The following is a 13,517-nucleotide window of genomic DNA, read 5'->3' on the forward strand; positions in this document are numbered from 1 at the left end:
AGTGATAAAGGTATATGTAGTGTCCTGTCAGTTAGTGAAGGCAGGACCCTTTTGGCTCCTGATGGACTCCGTAGATCTGTGACGTAAGTGTTTGGGCGTGGTGCATACATTTGATGTTTAGAATGTTGAGTTTGCGGTTACACGCACACCAATAAAGACATGTAAGACCAAGCTCCATGTGTGGCATTGTCATTGGCCGGGTACCCAGGCTGGGGAAGACACTACAGTGTATATGTTACCAATACTGGGGCGAAGCTGTATGCATGAACTGGCTGCTGAAGGTAGATGCTGAAGGCCTGAAATCCGACCACTGTTGTGGTAGCAGAATAAGGTATCCGGGAGAACTATACGTGGCTGGGCATGCTTTCACATTTAGAGAAATAATACAGCCATATAGCCCAGGGTCACTGGAATTAATGTGGCAACGGCGGGACAAATTATGTTTCGGGGTTAAGTACATTATGTGGCAAGTAAAGCCAAATTATGCGGCATTTTGCAGCACATTTTGTGATACTATTACTTCATTATTTTGTCATTTTGAAACTTGTTAACACTGTCTGGGGACTCGTCGCACTTCATTAGGTGTAGTTTAGTACTTAGGTATAGCAGTAAGCTACAGAAAGATGACCAGTCAACCTTGGCAAAGGGCCTTCCACTGTGCGGCAACACGTGTGTCTGTGTTTTAGTAACTTTTGATAATTGGTTAAAAGACATTCTAGACAGCTGTGGTGTGGAATGAGCTAATAGGTTAGGGACGTGTGATGAAATACGATCGGAGCTGTCTAACATTTGCGCTAGTTTACATGATGACCGCTGAGCTGGTTATGACAATTATCCTCATTCGGATACACACGAGGGGCGGACGTGTGCTGAATAATTGTGCATGTGTTCAGTGGTGTTAGAGCAGAAGGGCGGGCTCCACTCCCCGACCGCCTACAGGTAAGAGATTCTCTGACAGGTTTGTCTGACTCCTAACACTCCTCGCCTTACAGGGCGCAAGTCACAAGCGTGGAGCAGCCAGGGGTATGTCGCTTCCCCCGCCGCTGCAGCTCCACCTGCCCAGGCTCCTGCCACCTCCCAGCAAAACCGTAAGTACTCCCCCCGCCCAGCCCCTCGCCCAGCCCCTCGTTACTCACCTCTGTTTTCTGAACTTTTGTCTTCTGCTCTCTCCTCCAACTTTTCTTTGTACCTCTGCTGTTCTCTCTCTGTCCATTTCCCTTCACTTTCTGCTCCTCCCTCTGGTAGCCATCTTCCTCCGTTTTCTGCTCCTCTTCTGCAGCCCACTTGCTGCGTGTTCTGCTCTTCTCCTGTGTCCTTCTCTTCGTCCTCACCGCACTTTCCTCGTGTTCTGCTCTTCCTCTGTGTCCTGCTCCTCTTCCTCACCGCATTTTCTTCCTGCTCTGCTCTTCCTCTGTGTTCTTCTCTTCTCTTCTTCCTCACCGCATTTTCCTCGTGCTCTGCTCTTCCTCTGTGTTCTTCTCTTCTTTTCTCTTCTTCCTCGCTGCATTTTCTTCCTGCTTTGCTCTTCCTCTGTGTCCTTCTCTTCTCTTCTCTTCTTCTTCACCGCATTTTCCTTGTGCTCTGCTCTTCCTCTGTGTTCTTCTCCTCCTCTGCACCCCATCCTGCGTGTTCCTTTCTTCTTCTGTGTTCTTCTCCTCCTCTGCACCCCATCCTGCGTGTTCTTTTCTTCTTCTGTGTTCTTCTGTGTTCTTCTCCTCCTCTGCACCCCATCCTGTGTGTTCCTTTCTTCTTCTGTGTTCTTCTCCTCCTCTGCACCCCATCCTGCGTGTTCTTTTCTTCTTCTGTGTTCTTCTGTGTTCTTCTCCTCCTCTGCACCCCATCCTGCGTGTTCTTTTCTTCTTCTGTGTTCTTCTGTGTTCTTCTCCTCCTCTGCACCCCATCCTGCGTGTTCCTTTCTTCTTCTGTGTTCTTCTCCTCCTCTGCACCCCATCCTGCGTGTTCTTTTCTTCTTCTGTGTTCTTCTCCTCCTCTGCACCCCATCCTGCATGTTCCTTTCTTCTTCTGTGTTCTTCTCCTCCTCTGCACCCCATCCTGCCTGTTCTTTTCTTCTTCTGTGTTCTTCTTCTCCTCTGCACCCCATCCTGCGTGTTCTTTTCTTCTTCTGTGTTCTTCTCCTCCTCTGCACCCCATCCTGCATGTTCTTTTCTTCTTCTGTGTTCTTCTGTGTTCTTCTCCTCCTCTGCACCCCATCCTGCGTGTTCATTCCTTCTTCTGTGTTCTTCTCCTCCTCTGAACCCCATCCTGCATGTTCTTTCCTTCTTCTGTGTTCTTCTCCTCCTCTGCACCCCATCCTGCGTGTTCTTTTCTTCTTCTGTGTTCTTCTGTGTTCTTCTCCTCCTCTGCACCCCATCCTGCGTGTTCCTTTCTTCTTCTGTGTTCTTCTCCTCCTCTGCACCCCATCCTGCATGTTCTTTTCTTCTTCTTTGTTCTTCTCCTCCTCTGCACCCCATCCTGCGTGTTCCTTTCTTCTTCTGTGTTCTTCTCCTACTCTGCACCCCATCCTGCGTGTTCTTTTCTTCTTCTGTGTTCTTCTCCTCCTCTGCACCCCATCCTGCGTGTTCCTTTTTTCTTCTGTGTTCTTCTCCTCCTCTGCACCCCATCCTGCGTGTTCTTTTCTTCTTCTGTGTTCTTCTGTGTTCTTCTCCTCCTCTGCACCCCATCCTGCGTGTTCCTTTCTTCTTCTGTGTTCTTCGCCTCCTCTGCACCCCATCCTGCGTGTTCTTTTCTTCTTCTGTGTTCTTCTCCTCCTCTGCACCCCATCCTGCGTGTTCTTTTCTTCTTCTGTGTTCTTCTCCTCCTCTGCACCCCATCCTGCGTGTTCATTCCTTCTTCTGTGTTCTTCTCCTCCTCTGCACCCCATCCTGCGTGTTCTTTCCTTCTTCTGTGTTCTTCTCCTCCTCTGCACCCCATCCTGCGTGTTCTTTTCTTCTTCTGTGTTCTTCTGTGTTCTTCTCCTCCTCTGCACCCCATCCTGCGTGTTCTTTCCTTCTTCTGTGTTCTTCTGTGTCCTTCTCTTCTTCTGTGGTCTTCTCTTCTTCTGTACTCTTCTCTCCTCTTCTTCTGTGGTCTTCTCTTCTTCCTCTGTACTCTTCTCTCCTCTTCTTCTGGGTTCTTCTCTTCTCTTCTTCTATTCCTCTCTTCTTTTCTTCTGACTCCTCTCCTCCTTGGTAATCCATCTCCTCCCTTCCCTATCTTCTTTCCCTTCCCCTCTATCTGACACCCCCGCCCTCTGCTTTCCCGCCGCCACCACCCGCTCGGCCCCGCACCCCGCTCCCATTCGTCGCCCCCCCTCTCGCCCCCAGCTGACCCCTCCTCCCTCTTATGGTGGCCGCTGTGCGGCCACGCCGCTGGCGCACCAAAGGCAAGCCCATCAGCGCCTGTCCGCGTCTGGACCGCGCCCAGCGCCACGACCCCTGGCCCACAACACTCCCAAATCCCGCAGCACTGCTACGACCCCACCTCCCTCCACGCACTCAACCCGGGACTCTCCAGAACCTGCTTCCAAGCCAACCCGAAACGCACTCATGGACCCTTCGCATGCCTTACCTGCAAACACACCTTCCACTGCGACTGCACCCCTCCCGCCATCCCACGCGCCAATAACCATCTCAAATGCATCCTCATCAACGCACGCTCTGTCCACAAGCACGCCATTGAACTATGGGACCTCCTGGACTCCACCGCACCGGACGTCGCCTTCATCACTGAGACCTGGATGAACGCCTCCTCGGCCCCCGACATCGCCATAGCCATCCCCGACGGCTACAAGATCACCAGGAGAGACCGCACCAACCAAGTCGGAGGAGGAATCGCCATCGTATTCAAGGACTCCATCAACGTCACCACTTCCACCGAAGACACCCCCCTCGCCGCCAAACACATGCACTTCCAGATCCACACCGACCCCAGGACCACCCTCAGAGGAACTCTCATCTCCAGACCCCCTGGACCACGCGCCCTCTTCAGCGAATCCATCGCTGACTTCATCTCCCCGCACGCCCTAGCCTCACCGGACTAAATCCTCCTCGGAGACCTCAACTTCCACCTGGAGCAGAACAACGACCCCAACACCACCACCCTGCTCGCCAACCTCGCCAACCTCGGTCTCAAGCAACTGGTGAACACCCCCACCCACATCGCCGGACACACGCTCGACCCCATCTTCTCCGCCAGCAACCACGTATCCTTCAGCCACTCCTCCGTAATACACTGGACCGACCACAGATGTGTCCACTTCACCTTCAGACGCAAGACTCTCCACCTCCGCACACAACCCATCCCACGCAGACATTGGAACAAAATCCCCACGGAACAGCTACTCTCCACTCTCAGCAACAACCAACCCACCTTCTCCACCGACCCCAACAACGCAGCACTTAGCCTCACTCATTGGATCACCAACTGCGCGGACAACCTCGCACCCCTCAGACGCCTCCCAAGACAGACCAACACCAGGAAACCCCAATGGTTCACAGACACCCTCAAGGAATCCCAAAAAAACTGCCGTACCCTCGAGAAAGCCTGGCGCAAAGACCACATCGTAGAAAACATGTCTGCCCTCAAAAACGCCACCCGCGAACACCATCAGTTGATCCGCGCCACCAAAAGAACTTCCTTCACAGACAGACTGGACAAGAACACTCACAACAGCAAAGAACTCTTCAACATCGTCAAAGAGCTCTCCAATCCTAACGGCAACTCCAACTCCATCACGCCCTCACAAGATCTCTGCAACTCCCTCGCTACCTTCTTCCATCGAAAGATCACCGACCTACACGACAGCTTCGGTCACCAGACCCAGCCAACCACCACAGAACCTACAACCCCAGCCATCACCCTCAACGCCTGGACTCACATCAGCGCGGAGACCAAAGCTACCATGAACACCATCCACTCCGGTGCCCCCTCGGACCCCTGCCCCCACTTCATCTTCAACAAAGCCGACGACATCATCGCCCCTCATCTCCAAACCATCATCAACAGCTTGTTTGCTTCTGCCACCTTCCCCGAGAGCTGGAAACACGCAGAAGTCAATGCCCTACTAAAGACACCTACGGCGGACCCCAGCGACCTGAAGAACTTCCGCCCCATCTCGCTCCTCCCCTTCCCAGCCAAAGTCATCGAGAAGACCATCAACAAGCAACTGACCAATTTTCTTGAAGACAACAACCTACTCGACCCCTCCCAGTCCGGATTCCGAGCCAACCACAGCACAGAAACCGCCCTCATCGCAGTCACAGATGACATCAGAACTCTGATGGACAATGGAGAAACAGTCGCCCTCATCCTCCTCGACCTCTCGGCTGCCTTCGACACCGTCTGCCACCGAACCCTAATATCCCGCCTCCGCTCCACCGGTATCCAAGGACAGGCCCTTGACTGGATCACTTCTTTCCTCTCTAACCGCTCCCAAAGAGTCTACCTCCCTCCGTTTCGCTCAGACCCCACTGAGATCATCTGTGGCGTCCCACAAGGCTCCTCGCTCAGCCCAACTCTCTTCAATGTCTACATGAGCCCCCTCGCCAACATCGTACGCAAACACAACATCAACATCACCTCCTACGCCGACGACACTCAGCTGATACTTTCCCTCACCAAGGACCCCACCCGCGCCAAGACCAACCTGCAAGATGGAATGAAAGACGTCGCAGAATGGATGAAACTCAGCCGTCTGAAACTGAACTCAGACAAAACGGAAGTCCTCATCCTCGGAAACACCCCGTCCGCCTGGGACAACTCTTGGTGTCCCACGGCCCTTGGCACCGCACCAACCCCCTCAGACCACGCACGCAACCTCGGATTCATCCTGGACCCACTTCTCACCATGACCAAACAAGTCAACGCCGTATCATCTTCCTGCTTCCTCACTCTTCGCATGCTCCGAAAGATCTTACGCTGGATCCCCGCTGACACCAGAAAAACTGTGACCCATGCCCTCGTCACAAGCCGCCTAGACTACGGAGACACCCTATACGCAGGAACCACCACAAAACTCCAAAAACGTCTTCAGCGAATACAAAACGCCTCCGCCCCCTCATCCTCGACATACCCCTCAACAGCGACATCTCCGCCCACCTGAGACACCTGCAGTGGCTTCCCGTCAACAAAAGGATCACCTTCCGGCTCCTCACCCGCGCACACAAAGCCCTCCACAACAAGGGACCCGAATACCTCAACCGCCGCCTCAGTTTCTACACACCCACCCGTCAAGTTCGCTCCGCCAACCTCGCACTCGCTGCCGTCCCTCGCATCCGCGGCACTACGGCAGGTGGGAAATCCTTCTCCTACCTGGCGGCCAAGACATGGAACTCGCTCCCCGCCAACCTCAGGACCACCCAGGACCACCTTGCATTCCGGAGGCAGCTCAAAACCTGGCTCTTCGAGCAGCAGTAACCCCCCCCCTCCCCTAGCGCGTTGAGACCCTCACGGGTGAGTAGCGCGCTTTATAAATGGTTTTTGATTGATTGAGGGGCAAAGTTCATTCCAGGGATAAGGGTATCTGCTCGGTGTAACCTCAAAAATATTAGGGCGAACACAGATTAATAGTTAGGAATGCTAGTATAAATTAATAATTGGAAATGAACAAGTGTTAAGACTATTTTACACCCCAGATATTCAGAAGTATTCAGAAAGTCGGGGAGGGAGAGCCAGGTATTTCATTAGCACATGCTGGACCTGAACCCCACCCATACCTGGCCCAACTATTAGCTAAGATGGGGAGACAACTGCCTGTAACCTCTCTTCCTGGTGCTAACCCCTGTAGAAGTCAGGCAAACACAGGACAAAGATGGGTGCCCATTTCTATCCTCGTGAGTATGTGGTGTTAGGAAGGAGCATACCACTCACCTGGCACTGGACAGCACTGGACAGCACCGGACAGCAGTGGATCAGGGCGGTGAGCGAAGCAATTGATGCCTATTTCATTGGAGCTATCTGACAGTTGTTGCAAGGTTGGCCAAATATGTCGCTGAAATCAAATCACATCACAGTGTGTTCTGTTTACCTGTCTGGCAGAAAGCAGTGGACAGGGGTTGATTATTGTTTTTAGCTCCTGTATTGAGAGCAGCCTTGAAAGGATTGCTTTACGGCAACTATATCTACAGATTTTTTACATTTGTGGTAAAGTAACTACTTTCAACTTAAGCTGTTTGAGTCACTTGTATTGATTTTGCTTGATTGCTCAGATGTGTATTTGACACACATGAGTAGTTGTTTGCTGTCTTCCTTAGTTCTAGGCTTCACATGGCTCAGGCCCTCTTGGTGTGGGACAGCTTCATTCTGGAGGAGGTCCATCCAGGTTGTAACAGATGCCACTGGTGGTGATCCCACAAGGGGCTGTGTAGTTGTGACAACCAGCTAGCCCAGTGTACATGTATGTTTTCATTTTAGTAGGTTGTGCTGCAACCCAGACGGACAGTCGTTTGCAGTGGAAAAAAGGTCACAACTCTGATGGCAAAAGTGGCCTCTGTTTGGAGAAAACCGACTTCGACAGATACCTCTTCACAGGTGAGTGTCTGTGCTCCTCAAAAGTCTTTCATGTAACTATTATCCACCTCCATAGAACAACACACTTAGCTGCCTCTGCTGGGATTTGGATGCGTTACCGGGAGGCCTCAGCGGCTAGTGTTTAACGCAGTGTCTCAACACAGTGGTACACTGTCTTACTGGCGGTGTTTAACACACTGTCTCGGCACACTGGCATACTATCCAACTGGCAGTGTTTAACACACTGTCTTAGCACACTGACGAACTATCTCACTGGCAGTGTTTAACACACTGTCTCGGCACACTGACATACTATCTTACTGGAGGTGTTTAACACACTGCCTCAGCACACTGGCACACTATCTTACTGGCAGTGTTTAACACACTGTCTCGGCACTCTGGCACACTATCTTACTGGCAGTGTTTAACACACTGTCTCGGCACTCTGGCATGCTGTCTTACTGGCAGTGTTTAACACACTGTCTCAGCACACTGGCACACTGTCTTACTGGCAGTGTTTAACACTGTCTCGGTACACTGGCACGCTGTCTTACTGGCAGTGTTTAACACACTGTCTCGGCACTCTGGCACGCTGTCTTACTGGCAGTGTTTAACACACTGTCTCGGCACACTGTCTTACTGGCAGTGTTGAACACACTGTCTCAGCACACTGACACGCTATCTTACTGGCAGTGTTCAACACACTGTCTCGGCACTCTGGCACGCTGTCTTACTGGCAGTGTTTAACACTGTCTCGGCACACTGGCACGCTTTCTTACTGGCAGTGTTTAACACACTGTCTCGGCACTCTAGTACGCTGTCTTACTGGCAGTGTTTAACACTGTCTCGGCACACTGGCACGCTGTCTTAGTGGCAGTGTTTAACACACTGCCTCAGCACACTGGCACACTATCTTACTGGCAGTGTTTAACACACTGCCTCAGCACTCTGGCACGCTATCTTACTGGCAGTGTTTAACACACTGTCTCAGCACTCTGGCACGCTGTCTTACTGGCAGTGTTTAACACACTGTCTCGGCACTCTGGCACGCTGTCTTACTGGCAGTGTTTAACACTGTCTCGGCACACTGGCACGCTGTCTTACTGGCAGTGTTTAACACACTGTCTCGGCACGCTATCTTACTGGCAGTGTTTAACACACTGTCTCGGCACTCTGGCATGCTGTCTTACTGGCAGTGTTTAACACACTGTCTCGGCACACTGGCACACTGTCTTACTGGCAGTGTTTAACACACTATCTCAGCACACTGACACGCTATCTTACTGGCAGTGTTCAACACACTGTCTCGGCACTCTGGCACGCTGTCTTACTGGCAGTGTTTAACACACTGTCTCGGCACTCTGGCACGCTGTCTTACTGGCAGTGTTTAACACTGTCTCGGCACACTGGCACGCTGTCTTACTGGCAGTGTTTAACACACTGTCTCTGCACTCTGGCACGCTGTCTTACTGGCAGTGTTTAACACACTGTCTCGGCACACTGGCACACTGTCTTACTGGCAGTGTTTAACACACTATCTCAGCACACTGACACGCTATCTTACTGGCAGTGTTCAACACACTGTCTCAGCACTCTGGCACGCTGTCTTAATGGCAGTGTTTAACACACTGTCTCGGCACTCTGGCACGCTGTCTTACTGGCAGTGTTTAACACTGTCTCGGCACACTGGCACGCCGTCTTACTGGCAGTGTTTAACACACTGTCTCAGCACTCTGGCACGCTGTCTTACTGGCAGTGTTTAACACACTGCCTCAGCACACTGGCACACTATCTTACTGGCAGTGTTTAACACACTGCCTCGGCACTCTGGCACGCTATCTTACTGGCAGTGTTCAACACACTGTCTCGGCACTCTGGCACGCTGTCTTACTGGCAGTGTTTAACACACTGTCTCGGCACTCTGGCACGCTGTCTTACTGTCAGTGTTTAACACTGTCTCGGCACACTGGCACGCTGTCTTACTGGCAGTGTGAGTTAAGTAACAAAAGACAACCTAACATGGGATAGACTAAATCCATCATCAAAATCTTAAATAAACATTTTCCCTTCCCCATCCCACCACCCTTCCCTCCGTCATCACTCTGGACAGTGTACACTTCTGGATGTAAAGGGAGGTCCTCTCCTCACTAAGGCCATCACAGTATGTTACAGTTAGGTCTGCTCCTAATTCCAGTTAGTCAAATTGCTATGGAGCTCGTAGATGTAGTAGGCTAATTGATTGTTTTGATCAGATGTTCTATCCATGGCTGCCAAGTCTTGTAGAACGTCTTGTCTTGTTGTAATGGGTCATGAGAATTTGTGTTCATCATTATTGTGTGCCGTAGTCCCTCTGCCCAGTGAGTCTCTTTCCTTTTTCAATAGGGTGCATTTAATAGTTTGGCTGCCCCAGCATCTATACTGGAAAATTACTATTGATTTAAGATTCTTATTATTGCAATGCTTCAAGATGTCTGTCATGAGGTGGATTTGTTCATCATTTTTCTTATGCCATGGAAAGATCCAATATTTTATGGGTATTTTTGGTCAATAACCCCTGTGAACATTGATGAAAAGTTTAACTTCTAAACCCGGGAAGTTGGGTGAAGTGATGAGTCCACTGATTCTTGGACCAGACAGAGATTATCCCTTTAAGTGATTGGTTTTCTAATACATACTTTTTTTCAAGGAAATGAAATATGATCTTTCAGTGAAACCCATTTCTGTGGATACTGAGAATGCTTAATTTGTGAGATGTTTGTAAAACTGGGGTACCTGCCAATTTGACAAGACTTCTATTCATCAGGTGATGGCCTTAGGCCTGTGCTCCCCTTTTTAGGTCTTGCCTTAGACAATGCTCAAAAGGTAACTCAATAAAGGCTAAACAGCTTTGGGGAAAGGTGTCTACCCTTCAGGACATGCTTCCTTTGGTCCGTGTACAGCATGTACACTATGACCAATAAAAGTGAAGGAATTCATATTAAGAGAAACTGAGAAAGGCAAGGCTTTCCTGTGGCTTTGCAGACCTTTTAGGATACTACAGTAACTCAATCATAAGCAAAGGTCAATGCAGATGTTTTATAGGCAATAAAGGCAACATTAAAAGGAGAAAAGTGTATTGATGGATGCCCCACTAAATATACATATACTCACACCAAACTCAATGTCCTTATGGGGTTTTCCCTGGAATTGGGGATAGACGCATACATAATGAGTGAGCTAGCTTTGGCCTCATAAGGGCAGCATATGAAGGGTTAACTTCTGCCCACGCTGGCATCGGTGCTGCTGCATCAGTTCTGCAGTAGCAATGCTTGTATTGATATTTGCTTAAGAATGCAGAGAAAAAAGAAGTATCTGTACAGCAATGAAACATTTATCAGCACTTACTCCTCTTAGCATATCTGATAAGCTTAATGTTGTTTTTATGTTATAGTCAGCAGTGAGTAAATCTAATTACATATTGGTTGCCGCTGATTTTTCTTGTGGAGTCCTGTAGGTGTTGTTGCTGAAGATTGACAGGCTCGAGCAGTCAAAAAAGATTTGCACTGCATAGCAGCAATTGGAGCAGCTCATACCTTTCATTCACAAATTTGTGCTGCATCCACCTTTGTGGCGTTTGTCTGCTGGGCGAGTATGTCTGCTATTTTTTCACCTAATCCTTTTGAAATCTGTCTGAGTATAGGAAAGTACCATCTTGCCTGCCATTTTACCCCCATTTTTACTGTATGTATGTTTGTTTTTGCCTGTGTCACTGGGATCCTGCTAGCCAGGACCCCAGTGCTCATAAAGGGTGCCCTGTATGTGTTCCCTGTGTGTTGCCTAACTGTGTTACTGAGGATCTGCTAACCAGAACCTCAGTGTTTATGCTCTCTCTGCCTTTAAAATTGTCACTGCAGGCTAGTGACCATTTTGACCAATTCTGATTGGCACACTGGAACACCCTTATAATTCCCTAGTATATGGTACCTAGGTACCCAGGGTATTGGGGTTCCAGGAGATCCCTATGGGCTGCAGCATTTCTTTTGCCACCTATAGGGAGCTCAGACAATTCTTACACAGGACTGCCACTGTAGGCTGGGTGAAATAACGTACACGTTATTTCACAGCCATCTTACACTGCACTTAAGTAACTTATAAGTCTCTGGCATGCTGTCTTACTGGCAGTGTTTAACACACTGTCTCTGCACACTGGCACACTGTCTTACTGGCAGTGTTTAACACTGTCTCAGTACACTGGCACGCTGTCTTACTGGCAGTGTTTAACACACTGTCTCGGCACTCTGGCACGCTGTCTTACTGGCAGTGTTTAACACACTGTCTCGGCACAATGTCTTACTGGCAGTGTTTAACACACTGTCTCAGCACACTGACACGCTATCTTACTGGCAGTGTTCAACACACTGTCTCGGCACTCTGGCACGCTGTCTTACTGGCAGTGTTTAACACTGTCTCGGCACACTGGCACGCTTTCTTACTGGCAGTGTTTAACACACTGTCTCGGCACTCTGGCACGCTGTCTTACTGGCAGTGTTTAACACTGTCTCGGCACACTGGCACGCTGTCTTAGTGGCAGTGTTTAACACACTGCCTCAGCACACTGGCACACTATCTTACTGGCAGTGTTTAACACACTGCCTCGGCACTCTGGCACGCTATCTTACTGGCAGTGTTCAACACACTGTCTCAGCACTCTGGCACGCTGTCTTACTGGCAGTGTTTAACACACTGTCTCGGCACTCTGGCACGCTGTCTTACTGGCAGTGTTTAACACTGTCTCGGCACACTGGCACGCTGTCTTACTGGCAGTGTTTAACACACTGTCTCGGCACTCTGGCACGCTGTCTTACTGGCAGTGTTTAACACTGTCTCGGCACACTGGCACGCTATCTTACTGGCAGTGTTTAACACACTGTCTCGGCACTCTGGCACGCTGTCTTACTGGCAGTGTTTAACACACTGTCTCGGCACACTGGCACACTGTCTTACTGGCAGTGTTTAACACACTATCTCAGCACACTGACACGCTATCTTACTGGCAGTGTTCAACACACTGTCTCGGCACTCTGGCACGCTGTCTTACTGGCAGTGTTTAACACACTGTCTCGGCACTCTGGCACGCTGTCTTACTGGCAGTGTTTAACACTGTCTCGGCACTCTGGCACGCTGTCTTACTGGCAGTGTTTAACACTGTCTCTGCACACTGGCACGCTGTCTTACTGGCAGTGTTTAACACACTGTCTCGGCACACTGGCACACTATCTTACTGGCAGTGTTTAACACACTGCCTCGGCACTCTGGCACGCTATCTTACTGGCAGTGTTCAACACACTGTCTCGGCACTCTGGCACGCTGTCTTAATGGCAGTGTTTAACACACTGTCTCGGCACTCTGGCACGCTGTCTTACTGGCAGTGTTTAACACTGTCTCGGCACACTGGCACGCTGTCTTACTGGCACTGTTTAACACACTGTCTCGGTACTCTGGCACGCTGTCTTACTGGCAGTGTTTAACACTGTCTCGGCACGCTATCTTACTGGCAGTGTTTAACACACTGTCTCGGCACTCTGGCACGCTGTCTTACTGGCAGTGTTTAACACACTGTCTCGGCACACTGGCACACTGTCTTACTGGCAGTGTTTAACACTGTCTCGGCACACTGGCACGCTGTCTTACTGGCAGTGTTTAACACACTGTCTCTGCACTCTGGCACGCTGTCTTACTGGCAGTGTTTAACACACTGTCTCGGCACACTGGCACACTGTCTTACTGGCAGTGTTTAACACACTATCTCAGCACACTGACACGCTATCTTACTGGCAGTGTTCAACACACTGTCTCGGCACTCTGGCACGCTGTCTTACTGGCAGTGTTTAACACACTGTCTCGGCACTCTGGCACACTGTCTTACTGGCAGTGTTTAACACTGTCTCGGCACACTGGCACGCTGTCTTACTGGCAGTGTTTAACACACTGTCTCTGCACTCTGGCACGCTGTCTTACTGGCAGTGTTTAAC

At 50.2% G+C, this 13,517-nt stretch overlaps 1 protein-coding gene across 2 annotated transcripts in view; it reads left to right on the forward strand.

Moving 5' to 3' along the window:
- Nucleotides 1-13,517, forward strand: part of LOC138295280 (zinc finger protein 436-like) — a 140,568-nt gene that overhangs the window by 64,781 nt on the left and 62,270 nt on the right. Inside the window, exon 4 of one of the 2 annotated variants that reach the window (XM_069233476.1) lies at nt 7,411-7,527. The exons of the other annotated variant lie outside the window; for it this stretch is intronic. Within the exon in view, the coding sequence (XP_069089577.1) occupies nt 7,411-7,527 (117 nt within the window). The remainder of the gene's footprint in view (nt 1-7,410; nt 7,528-13,517) is intronic. 2 annotated transcript variants of the gene reach the window in all.

The sequence above is a fragment of the Pleurodeles waltl genome, chromosome 5 (assembly GCF_031143425.1).
Source record: "Pleurodeles waltl isolate 20211129_DDA chromosome 5, aPleWal1.hap1.20221129, whole genome shotgun sequence".
Taxonomy (NCBI): domain Eukaryota; kingdom Metazoa; phylum Chordata; class Amphibia; order Caudata; family Salamandridae; genus Pleurodeles; species Pleurodeles waltl.